Genomic DNA, 12676 nt, shown 5'->3' with positions numbered 1-12676 from the left:
CCCCCTCTCCTCCCCATCCTTATCTCCCCCTCCCCATCTCTCCCCTCCCCCTCCCTCCCCCCTTCCCCATCCTTATCTCCCCCTCCCCATCTCTCCTCCCTCCCTCCCCACACTCTTCCCCTCCTTGCAACCCCCCCCCACCTGTGAGGGAGTCACGGTGGGGAACTCACTGTTGTCCGTCGGACTCTGCCTGTCGAGGGAGGGTGAGGAGGCCGGCAGCTCGGACCGATGACGGGTCAGAACTGACCGCTTGAGGGGGACCGGCCGCGGGGGACACACGTCACCTCCTGAAAAACAAGGGCAGGAGTCAGATTCTTCCCCATCAGACTCTCCCTCCCTCCCTCTATCTCCCCCTTTTCTCTCTCTTTCCTCCCTCCCTCTCTCCACTCCCATCTCTCCCCCTCCCTTTCCTCTTTCCGCCTCTTCTTCTCCCTCTCTCCCTCCCTCCCTCTCTCTCCCTATCTCCCTCACCCCTCTCCGCTCTCTTGCCCTCTCCCCCTCCCCCCCCACACCACCCCCACCGTCCGGCGTTCCGACTCTGGCTGCCCGATCCCCTGCGGAGAGGTTAACCCTTACGTGGCTGGCCGAGCTCGGTGGGTGCTGCTCTGTCGAGGGGGCTGGGAGACTCCCGCCCGGTCCCGGTGCTGGTCGCTCCGTCACCCTGCAGACGCTTGGATCGCTGAGGTTTCAGTGGGGTTTTCCGGCTCTCCCCTCGCTCTGTGGGGAGGGGCAGGGATTACACACCAAACTCACGGGAGCTGGGAAGGATATTGGGGAGAGAGGGGAGTTACAGACAGGGAGGGGGTCATGAGGAAACAGAGGGGTAGAGGGAAAGAAAGTGTTCACATAGACGGGGAGGGTGTATCAGAGGGAGGTGTCATGGAGATGGGACAGGGTGACAGGTCTGGGTGAGGTGGGGGTGACGGGTCTGGGGGAGGTGGGAGTGACAGGTCTGGGTGAGGTGGGAGTGACCAGGGTGAGGTGGGAGTGACGTCTGGGTGAGGTGGGAGTGATGGGTCTGGGTGGGGTGGGAGTGACATCAGGGTGAGGTGGTAGTGACGTCAGGGTGAGGTGGGAGTGATGGGTCTGGGTGGGGTGGGAGTGACGTCTGGGTGAGGTGGGAGTGATGGGTCTGGGTGGGGTGGGAGTGACATCAGGGTGAGGTGGTAGTGACGTCAGGGTGAGGTGGGAGTGATGGGTCTGGGTGGGGTGGGAGTGACGTCAGGGTGAGGTGGGAGTGATGGGGGTGGGGTGGGAGTGACATCAGGGTGAGGTGGGAGTGGGGTCAGGGTGAGGTGGGAGTGACGGGTCAGGGTGAGGTGGAAGTGACGTCTGGGTGAGGTGGGAGTGACGGGTCAGGGTGGGGTGGGAGTGACGTCAGGGTGAGGTAGGAGTGACGTCAGGGTGGGGTGGGAGTGGGGTCAGGGTGGGGTGGGAGTGACGTCAGGGTGGGGTGGGAGTGACGTCAGGTTGGGGTGGGAGTGATGGGTCTGAGTGAGTTGGGAGTGACGGGTCAGGGTTGGGTGGGGGTGACGGGTCTGAGTGAGGTGGGAGTGGGGTCAGGGTGGGGTGGGAGTGACGGGTCTGAGTAAGGTGGGAGTGGGGTCAGGGTGGGGTGGGAGTGGGGTCAGGGTGAGGTGGGAGTGACGGGTCAGGGTTGGGTGGTGTTGACGAGTCTGAGTGAGGTGGGAGTGGGGTCAGGGTGGGGTGGGAGTGACGGGTCTGAGTAAGGTGGGAGTGGGGTCAGGGTGAGGTGGGAGTGACGGGTCTGAGTGAGGTGGGAGTGGGGTCAGGGTGGGGTGGGAGTGGGGTCAGGGTGAGGTGGGAGTGACGGGTCTGAGTGAGGTGGGAGTGGGGTCAGGGTGGGGTGGGAGTGGGGTCAGGGTGAGGTGGGAGTGACGGGTCAGGGTTGGGTGGGGGTGACGGGTCTGAGTGAGGTGGGAGTGACGGGTCAGGGTTGGGTGGGAGTGACGGGTCTGAGTGAGGTGGGAGTGACGGGTCAGGGTGAGGTGGGAGTGGAGTCAGGGTGAGGTGGGAGTGACAGGTCAGGGTGAGGTGGGAGTGACGGGTCAGGGCTGGGTGGGAGTGACGGGTCAGGGCTGGGTGGGGGTGACGGGTCTGAGTGAGGTGGGAGTGACGGGTCTGAGTGAGGTGGGAGTGGAGTCAGGGTGAGGTGGGAGTGACAGGTCAGGGTTGGGTGGGAGTGACGGGTCTGAGTGAGGTGGGAGTGGGGTCAGGGTTGGGTGGGAGTGACGGGTCAGGGTTGGATGGGAGTGACGGGTCTGAGTGAGGTGGGAGTGACGGGTCAGGGTTGGGTGGGGGTGACGGGTCTGAGTGAGGTGGGAGTGGGGTCAGGGTTGGGTGGGAGTGACGGGTCAGGGTTGGGTGGGAGTGACGGGTCAGGGTGAGGTGGGAGTGACGGGTAAAGGGTTGGGTGGGAGTGACGGGTCTGAGTGAGGTGGGAGTGGGGTCAGGGTTGGGTGGGAGTGACGGGTCTGAGTGAGGTGGGAGTGACGGGTCAGGGTGGGGTGGGAGTGACGGGTCTGAGTGAGGTGGGAGTGGGGTCAGGGTTGGGTGGGAGTGACGAGTCAGGATGAGGTGGGAGTGACGGGTCAGGGTTGGGTGGGAGTGACGGGTCAGGGTGAGGTGGGAGTGACAGGTCAGGGTGAGGTGGGAGTGACGGGTCAGGGTTGGGTGGGAGTGGGGTCAGGGTGAGGTGGGAGTGGGGTCAGGGTTGGGTGGGAGTGACGGGTCTGAGTGAGGTGGGAGTGACGGGTCAGGGTGGGGTGGGAGTGACGGGTCTGAGTGAGGTGGGAGTAACGGGTCAGGGTGAGTTGGGAGTGACGGGTCAGGGTTGGGTGGGAGTGACGGGTCAGGGTGAGGTGGGAGTGACGGGTCAGGGTTGGGTGGGAGTGACGGGTCTGAGTGAGGTGGGAGTGGGGTCAGGCTTGGGTGGGAGTGACGGGTCTGAGTGAGGTGGGAGTGACGGGTCAGGGTTGGGTGGGAGTGACGGGTCTGAGTGAGGTGGGAGTGGGGTCAGGGTTGGGTGGGAGTGACGGGTCTGAGTGAGGTGGGAGTGACGGGTCAGGGTTGGGTGGGAGTGACGGGTCTGAGTGAGGTGGGAGTGACGGGTCAGGGTGAGGTGGGAGTGACGGGTCTGAGTGAGGTGGGAGTGACGGGTCAGGGTGAGGTGGGAGTGATGGGTCAGGGTGAGGTGGGAGTGACAGGTCAGGGTTGGGTGGGAGTGACGGGTCAGGGTGAGGTGGGAGTGGGGTCAGGGTTGGGTGGGAGTGACGGGTCTGAGTGAGGTGGGAGTGGGGTCAGGGTTGGGTGGGAGTGACGGGTCTGAGTGAGGTGGGAGTGGGGTCAGGGTGAGGTGGGAGTGATGGGTCAGGGTGAGGTGGGAGTGACAGGTCAGGGTTGGGTGGGAGTGACGGGTCTGAGTGAGGTGGGAGTGGGGTCAGGGTTGGGTGGGAGTGACGGGTCTGAGTGAGGTGGGAGTGGGGTCAGGCTTGGGTGGGAGTGACGGGTCTGAGTGAGGTGGGAGTGACGGGTCAGGGTTGGGTGGGGGTGACGGGTCAGGGTTGGGTGGGAGTGATGGGTCAGGGTGAGGTGGGAGTGACAAGTCAGGGTTGGGTGGGAGTGACGGGTCTGAGTGAGGTGGGAGTGGGGTCAGGGTTGGGTGGGAGTGACGGGTCTGAGTGAGGTGGGAGTGACGGGTCAGGGTGGGGTGGGAGTGACGGGTCTGAGTGAGGTGGGAGTGGGGTCAGGGTTGGGTGGGAGTGACGAGTCAGGATGAGGTGGGAGTGACGGGTCAGGGTTGGGTGGGAGTGACGGGTCAGGGTGAGGTGGGAGTGACAGGTCAGGGTGAGGTGGGAGTGACGGGTCAGGGTTGGGTGGGAGTGGGGTCAGGGTGAGGTGGGAGTGGGGTCAGGGTTGGGTGGGAGTGACGGGTCTGAGTGAGGTGGGAGTGACGGGTCAGGGTGGGGTGGGAGTGACGGGTCTGAGTGAGGTGGGAGTAACGGGTCAGGGTGAGTTGGGAGTGACGGGTCAGGGTTGGGTGGGAGTGACGGGTCAGGGTGAGGTGGGAGTGACGGGTCAGGGTTGGGTGGGAGTGACGGGTCTGAGTGAGGTGGGAGTGGGGTCAGGCTTGGGTGGGAGTGACGGGTCTGAGTGAGGTGGGAGTGACGGGTCAGGGTTGGGTGGGAGTGACGGGTCTGAGTGAGGTGGGAGTGGGGTCAGGGTTGGGTGGGAGTGACGGGTCTGAGTGAGGTGGGAGTGACGGGTCAGGGTTGGGTGGGAGTGACGGGTCTGAGTGAGGTGGGAGTGACGGGTCAGGGTGAGGTGGGAGTGACGGGTCTGAGTGAGGTGGGAGTGACGGGTCAGGGTGAGGTGGGAGTGATGGGTCAGGGTGAGGTGGGAGTGACAGGTCAGGGTTGGGTGGGAGTGACGGGTCAGGGTGAGGTGGGAGTGGGGTCAGGGTTGGGTGGGAGTGACGGGTCTGAGTGAGGTGGGAGTGGGGTCAGGGTTGGGTGGGAGTGACGGGTCTGAGTGAGGTGGGAGTGGGGTCAGGGTGAGGTGGGAGTGATGGGTCAGGGTGAGGTGGGAGTGACAGGTCAGGGTTGGGTGGGAGTGACGGGTCTGAGTGAGGTGGGAGTGGGGTCAGGGTTGGGTGGGAGTGACGGGTCTGAGTGAGGTGGGAGTGGGGTCAGGCTTGGGTGGGAGTGACGGGTCTGAGTGAGGTGGGAGTGACGGGTCAGGGTTGGGTGGGGGTGACGGGTCAGGGTTGGGTGGGAGTGATGGGTCAGGGTGAGGTGGGAGTGACAAGTCAGGGTTGGGTGGGAGTGACGGGTCTGAGTGAGGTGGGAGTGGGGTCAGGGTTGGGTGGGAGTGACGGGTCTGAGTGAGGTGGGAGTGACGGGTCAGGGTGGGGTGGGAGTGACGGGTCTGAGTGAGGTGGGAGTGGGGTCAGGGTTGGGTGGGAGTGACGAGTCAGGATGAGGTGGGAGTGACGGGTCAGGGTTGGGTGGGAGTGACGGGTCAGGGTGAGGTGGGAGTGACAGGTCAGGGTGAGGTGGGAGTGACGGGTCAGGGTTGGGTGGGAGTGGGGTCAGGGTGAGGTGGGAGTGGGGTCAGGGTTGGGTGGGAGTGACGGGTCTGAGTGAGGTGGGAGTGACGGGTCAGGGTGGGGTGGGAGTGACGGGTCTGAGTGAGGTGGGAGTAACGGGTCAGGGTGAGTTGGGAGTGACAGGTCAGGGTTGGGTGGGAGTGACGGGTCAGGGTGAGGTGGGAGTGACAGGTCTGAGTGAGGTGGGAGTGGGGTCAGGGTGAGGTGGGAGTGACAGGTCAGGGTTGGGTGGGAGTGACGGGTCTGAGTGAGGTGGGAGTGGGGTCAGGGTTGGGTGGGAGTGACGGGTCTGAGTGAGGTGGGAGTGACGGGTCAGGGTTGGGTGGGAGTGATGGGTCTGAGTGAGGTGGGAGTGACGGGTCAGGGTGGGGTGGGAGTGACGGGTCTGAGTGAGGTGGGAGTAACGGGTCAGGGTGAGTTGGGAGTGACAGGTCAGGGTTGGGTGGGAGTGACGGGTCAGGGTGAGGTGGGAGTGACAGGTCTGAGTGAGGTGGGAGTGACGGGTCAGGGTGGGGTGGGAGTGAACACAGCGACCCCTCACCTGGCAGCTGTTCCCTCTGACCCCGTTCTTCTTGCTCGGTGGCATCACCACTGGTCACTGGAGGGGGCGACCTCTCCCGTCCCTCATCCTTTGCCTCCTGTGTCTCGTGAGGAATCATCGAGTGTATAACATTGAGCCCCTCAGCCTCTGTAGGGGATAACACCCCCTGTTGTGTCCCGACCGGGGGCTGTGGTGGGAGGGAGAGAGTTAAAGAGGGTCCTTAGACCCACCAGTCTGACACAGCCCTCAATCCCTCAGGCCAAAACCCTCCTCTTCCCTTTCCTTTCCCCCTCCTCCAGTTTGTTTAGTTTTTCTCATCCCTAACCATCACTAACCCCTCCCTCCTCTCTTTCTAACCTTTCTCCCCACCTCTGTCTCTTACCCTCTCACCTCTCTCTCCATCTCCCACCCCCTCTCTCTTCTCCCCTCTTGCTCTTTCCCCCTCCACCCTCACTCTCCCCCTTGCTCCCTCATTCCCTCTCCCTCTCTCTCCCCATCTCTCCCTGCTGCCCCTCTCTCGTTCCCTCACTCCCTACCTTCTCGGACCACTCTGCAGCTAACGGTTGGCTCTCTGTTCCACACGGTCCCTCCGTCTCTACAGGGAGGCCGTCCGTGTCCGTGTCCTGAGCTCCCGGCGTCCCGGGCTCCCTCTCCCACTCGCGGGCACTGTCCATCCTGGGACCCGTGTCCTGCGGCTGCTCACCCTGTCCTCCCCGCTCTCCTGCAGGACAGAAGGGCACTGGTCTGTTGCTGCTGGTTTTGGGGGTGGGGGTAGTGAGAGATGTGGGGGTGAGAGGGGGAATGGGGAGGGGGATAGAGGGGAGAGAGAGGGAGACAGAGGGGGAGAGGAGGGGAAAGAGAGGGGAGGGGGAGAGAGGGGCCAGTAAGGAGGCAGAGGGGGAGAGAGGAGAGAGGGGAGGAGGGAGAGAATGAGTGAGGGGGATGGAGAGATGGGGAGGGGAGAGGAGAGAAGGGGAAGGGAGAGTGGAGGGGAGGGAGGAGAGGGAGTGGGAGAAAGATGGGGGAAGGAGAGAGAGAGAGCAGACTGGCACTCACCTCTGCCCGGCTGCCTGTGTCTGTCCCTCCGAACTGCACGGTTGGGCTTTGCCTCCTGTGGTGGTGGTGGCGGGGGATCTGGGAGCTGATACCGGCTTTCACGTCCGATTCCTGGATGGGGTGGGGGAAGAAAGTTGAACAGAATGGGATCAGTCCCCTCCTTCCCCAAACCAGCACCTCTCCTTCCCTGGGAGTCTAGAGAAACCCAGCATGTTCCCATCAGCTCTCACCGGTTTATCTCGACGCACCATTGGAGGCGTCTGACCTGGATGCCCTGCTCGTTTCCGCAAGAATCTGCAGAGAGTTGTGGACACAGCAAAAGCACTCGCAATCTTCTACAGATGTGTGGTGGAGAGCATTCTGACTGTCTGGTATGGGGTGGGAGAGGTGGGGGCTACTGCACAGGATAAGCTGCAGAGAGTTGTAAACTCAGTCAGCTCCATCATGGGCACTGGCCTCCGTAGTGTCCAGGACATCTTCAGGGAGCAATGCCTCAAAAAGGCAGCATCCATCATTAAGAACCCCCACCACCCAGGACATGTTGTCACTGATACCATCAGGGAGGAGGTACAGGAGCCTGAGGACACACACTCAGCGACTCAGGAACAGCTTCTTCCCCTCTGCCATCCGAGTTCTAAATGGACACTGAACCCATGAACCTCACTACTTTAAAAAAAAATTAACCATTGTGAATTACAGTAATTCACAATTTTCTTTCTCTATTATCATGTATTGCATGGTACTGCCACCACAAAGTTAACAAATTTCACAACGTGCTGATGACATTAAACCTGATTCTGATTTGGAACTGTTACACTTTACTCTGCATTCTGCTATAGTTCTGCCTTGTTCTACCTCGGGGTACTGCTGTAATGTATTGATCCTAATGGACAGGGTGCCAAACTAAATCTCACACTGTACTTCGGTATACTCGACATTTATAAACCAGTTATCCAATTACCAACTGTTGAGCACAAGGAGAGTTTGCACCAACTTGGGCTGTTTTATCTGGAGTGGCAGATGCTGAGGGGAGACCTGATAGAGGTTTATAAGATTATCAGAGGCACAGATAGAGCAGACAGTCGGTATTTCATCCCCAGGGTGGAAATGTTATTGGAATGGACTCAATAATTATTATTTTCCTTGTAGTTGAGGTTTCTTATGCTCGTATTTTATATAATACCTACAGACACACCTGTACACCTGCCTGTCAATGCAAATAACTAAACAGCCAATCATGTGGCAGCAACTCAGTGCATAAGAGCATGTGGACAAGGCCAAGAGGTTCAGCTGTTGTTCAGACCAAACATCAGAATGGGAAAGAAATGTGATCAAAGTGACTTTGACCGTGGAATGATTGTTGGTGCCAGATGGGGCGGTTTGAGTATCACTCCCGATACTCTGATCTCCTTCAGTTTTGACACACAAGGGTCTCTAGAATAAGGGTTTCCAATCTGGGGTCCATGGACCCCTCAGTTAATGGTAAAAAAAGGCTGGGAACCCCTGTTCCAGAGCTTATAGAGAACGGAGGGGGGAACAAGAACATCCAGTGAGCGGCAGTTCTGTGGATGAAAACCACTCGTTAATGAGAGAGGTCAGAGGAGAATGGCCAGACTGGTTCAAGATGACAGTAACTCAAATAGCCACACGTTACAACAGTGCTGTGCAGAAGAGCGTCTCTGAATGCACAACACGTTGAATCTTGCAGTGGGTGGGCTACAGCAGCAAAAGACCACGAACATACAGTCAGTGGCCACTGTATTAGATACAGGAGGTACCTCATAATATGGCCATGGTGTGTAGATTAGATTAGATTCAATTTTATTGTCATTGTGCCAAGTACAGATACAAAGCCAATGAAATGCATTTAGCATCTGACCAGAAGTACAAAAGAATAGTGTTATTTACAAAATAACTGTGAATGAAAAGTAAGTGTTACAGCACACAAATATAAAAGTACTGAGACAGTACAATATGGGTGCAATACTGCTTAGTGCTGTGATGTGAGGCTCAGCAGCGTCACAGCCTCAGGGAAGAAGCTCTTCCTGTGCCTGCTGGTGCGGGAGCGGAGGCTCCTGTAGCGCCTACCGGGTGGGAGGAGAGTAAAAAGTCCATGGTTAGGGTGAGATGCATCCTTGATAATGCTTTTCACCCTGCCCAGGCAGCGTTTATGGTGGATGTTCTCAATGGTGGGCAATTGGGTGCCGATAATCCAGTGGGCAAATGTAGATCTACTTGTTCAATATGTTTTTTTTAGTGGTTGCACTTGCCTTTGTATCTTTCTGGAAACTTCTGAGTTCAGTGGCAGGTACGCATTACTTTAATGGGATTATCTCATTGGTTAATATAGGGAATGGAATTTGAATGGAATTATCTCATTGGTTAATATAGGGAATAGAATTATCTCATTGGCTAATATAGGAAATGGAATTTGAATGGGATTATCTCATTGGTTAATATAGGAAATGGAATTTGAATGGGATTATCTCATTGGTTAATATAGGGAATGGATTTTGAATGGCATCTCATTTGTTAATATAAGGATTGGAATTTGAATGGGATTATATTGGTTAATATGGGGAATGGAATTTGAATGGGATTATCTCATTGGTTAATATAGGGAATGGAATTTGAATGGGATTATCTCATTGGTTAATATAGGGAATGGATTTTGAATGGGATTATCTCATTGGTTAATATAGGAAATGGAATTTGAATGGGATTATCTCATTGGTTAATATAGGGAATGGAATTTGAATGGGATTATCTCATTGGTTAATATAAATAATGGGATTATCTCATGGGTTAATACAGGCAATAGACTTTGAATGGAATCTGGTAAGAGGACCAGAATGTACGGGGTGTCCAGGGAGGGGTAGCAGCTTTGGTGAAAGGGCTTGTCGTGTCACTCACCTTCGGTCCCCGCCGGACACTCAGCTCTCACCTGTGGCTCCAACTACTGTTTTGCATGCAACAGCAGCCACACCCAGTACGCCGTTTCAACTGGCCGGCTGGACCAGGTGAGGCTAGCCGATGAGCCTCATACCCCGGGGAGACAGGGACTTGCCTGACCCAGCTCTGGGAAACGGGGCAGATGAGATCTGCAGTGAGATCCAGTGGCTGGGAAGGTGGTTCTCCATGGAGAGCGAAGGGCACGACAAGGCACAGAAGTCATCCACTGCAACCAAGAGGGTCAGCACAACATTGTGGGCCAAAGGGCCTGTACTGTGCTGTACTATTCTATGTTCTATGTTCTAAGAAAGACCCCAGTTTGTGATGTTCGTTTATATCAGTGAACCCAGACTTCTGAGGTTGAGAGAGTGGAACCGTCCCAGTGCAACGACTTCCCCACTTTGTAAACTCTCTTGCACAGGTCTCATACCATCATTGGACACGATGGACGACCACCATAACAGGACCAAAACTACACCCGGCTGCAGGAATTAGGCCTGCATGTCTGCTTTTCATGGATCCCGGCTCATGAAGGGATGGAAGGAAATGAATTAATTGAAAGGCTGGCTAAACAATCTATAAAAGTCAGTGCTGGCGATGTTGAGTAAGTAAGCGGGAGGCAGGGGTTTTAACGGACCCTAGGGGACACAGTTGAAGGGGAGACATTTATAAGAAACTCAGAAAAAGGTTACTTCGCTCTGGAGGAGACGACAGCTCAGAGGGGAGGAAGTTATACATACGCTGCTCAGACTTTTCCATGCGACCAGTGTCCTGAGCTGCCTATATTTCAATGCAAGAAGTATCGTAGGAAAGACGGATAACAGTGCTGAGGATGACGTAGCTGGTTTACCTCAATGTGTAGCGAGGAGAGGCTGCTGACAGGGCAAAATTGTAGTCAACAGCGTGAGTTGGTTGACAAAATTGTAAAGGATGAATCAGGTGCTGTATCTGATTGCACAGTATACGGAAAAAGGTAGATGAGTTTGCAGTACAGTTGCAGACTGACAGGTTTGATGTTGTAGGCATCACTGAATCATGGATGAAAGAAGATTATAGCCGGCAGCTTAATGTCTAAGCACATTATATCAAAAGGACAGGCAGGAGCACAGAGGGGGCGGTGTTGCTCTGTTGGTGAAAAAGTGAAATCAAATCATTAGAAAGAGGTGACACAGGGTTGGAAAGTGTTGAGTTATTATGGACAGAGCTAAGGAACAGCAAGGGTAAAAAGACCCCGATGGGGGCTGTATACAAACCCTTGAAACAGCAGTAAGGATGTGGCCTACAAATTACAAGGGGAGATAGAAAATGCATGCCAAAACAGCAGAGTTACATTAGTCATGGGGGATTTCAGTGTGCAGCCAGATTGGGAAAACCAGGTTGGTCCTGGATTCCAGGAGGGGGAATTTCTATAGTGCCTATGAGGTGGCTTTTTGGAGCAGGTCGTGGTTGAGCCCACTAGGGGATCAGCTATTCTGGATTGGGTGTTGTGCAATGAACTGGAATTGATCAGAAAGTAAAAGAACCGTTAGGGGGTCAGTGATCAAAATATGATTGAATTCACCCTGAAATTTGAGAAGGAGAAGCTAAAGTCAGACGTATCAGTATTACAGTGGAGCGCAGGGAATTACAGAGGCAGGAGAGAGGAGTTCTCCCAAATTGATTGGAAAAGTACACTGGCAGGGGTGACAGCAGAACAGCAATGATTGGAATTTCTGGAAAGCAATTCCGAAGGTACAGGACATTTCCATCCCAAAGAAGAAGAAAAGATGACAGAACCGTGGCTGACAAGAGAAGTCAAAGCCAACATGAAAGCCAAAGAGAGGGCATATAATAGAGCAAAAATTAATGGGAAGTTAGAGGATTGGAAAGCTTTTAAAAACCGACAGAACAACTAAAAAAGTCATTAAGAAGGTAAAGATGGAAAACAAAAGTAAGCTAGCCAATAATATTAAAGAGGATATCAAAAGTTTCTTCAGATACATGAAGTGTAAGAGACAGGTGAAAGTGGATATCGGACCACGGGAAGCCAATACTGCAGAGGTAGCAATGGGGGACAATGAAATAGTGAATGAACTGAGTAAGTATTTTACATCAGTCTTCACTGTGGAAGTTCCATGTTCCGGGGGTCATGAAGTGTGTGATGTTACCATAATTAGAGAGAAGGTTCTTGGGAAAATGAAAGATCTGAAGGTAGATAAGTCATCTGGACCAGATGGTGTAACCCAAGCGTTCTGAAAGAGGTGGCTGAGGAAATCGTGGAGGCATTAGTAACGATCTTTCAAGAATCAGTAGATTCTGAAATGGCTCAGGAAGGCTGGAAAATTGCAAATGTCACTCTGCTCTTCAAGAAGGGAGAGAGACAGAAGAAAGGAGACTACAGGCTAGTTAGTCTGACCTCAGTGGTTGGGAAGATATTGGAGTTGATTGTTAAGGATGAGGTCTCAGAGTACTTGGTAGCACATGATAAAATAGGCAGCATGGTTTCCTCAAGGGCAAGTCTGTAGGAATTCTTTGAAGAAATAAAAAGCAGGTTAGATAAAGGAGAATCAGTTGATGTTGTGTACTTCGATTTTCAGAAGGCCTTTGACAAGCTACAAGCCCATGGTAAAGATTCCAGCATGGATAAAGCAGTGGCTGATTGGCAGGAGGCAAAGCGTGGAAATACAGAGAACCTTTTCTGGTTGGCTGCCAGTGACTAGTGGTGTTTCACAGAGGTCTGTGTGGGGACTGATTCTTTTTATGTTATATGTCAATGATTTGGATGATGCACTTGATGGCTTTGTTGCAAAGTTGCAAAATTATATGAAGATAGGAGGAGGGGCAGGTAGTTCTGAAGAAGTAGAGAGTCTCCACAGCTGCATGTGGCAACAAATTCCACAAATTCACCACCCTTTGGCTAAAGAAATTTTGCTGCATCTCTGTTTTGAAAGGTGCCCCTCTATCCTGAGGCTGTGCCGTCTTGTCCTAGACTCCCCCACCATGGGAAACATCCTTTCCAC

At 55.0% G+C, this 12676-nt stretch overlaps 1 protein-coding gene across 3 annotated transcripts in view; it reads right to left on the bottom strand.

Moving 5' to 3' along the window:
• LOC140203852 (uncharacterized) overlaps positions 1-12676 on the bottom strand; it is a 39820-nt gene that overhangs the window by 11820 nt on the left and 15324 nt on the right. For all 3 annotated transcript variants that reach the window (XM_072269991.1, XM_072269993.1, XM_072269992.1), the window contains 5 exons: positions 6726-6836; positions 6206-6390; positions 5670-5856; positions 577-717; positions 171-287 (listed from right to left, as the gene is read on the bottom strand). In XM_072269991.1, the coding sequence (XP_072126092.1) occupies positions 171-287; positions 577-717; positions 5670-5856; positions 6206-6390; positions 6726-6836 (741 nt within the window). The remainder of the gene's footprint in view (positions 1-170; positions 288-576; positions 718-5669; positions 5857-6205; positions 6391-6725; positions 6837-12676) is intronic.

The sequence above is a fragment of the Mobula birostris genome, chromosome 10 (genome assembly GCF_030028105.1).
Source record: "Mobula birostris isolate sMobBir1 chromosome 10, sMobBir1.hap1, whole genome shotgun sequence".
Classification (NCBI taxonomy): domain Eukaryota; kingdom Metazoa; phylum Chordata; class Chondrichthyes; order Myliobatiformes; family Myliobatidae; genus Mobula; species Mobula birostris.
This window is presented reverse-complemented; position numbering and strand designations above follow the sequence as displayed.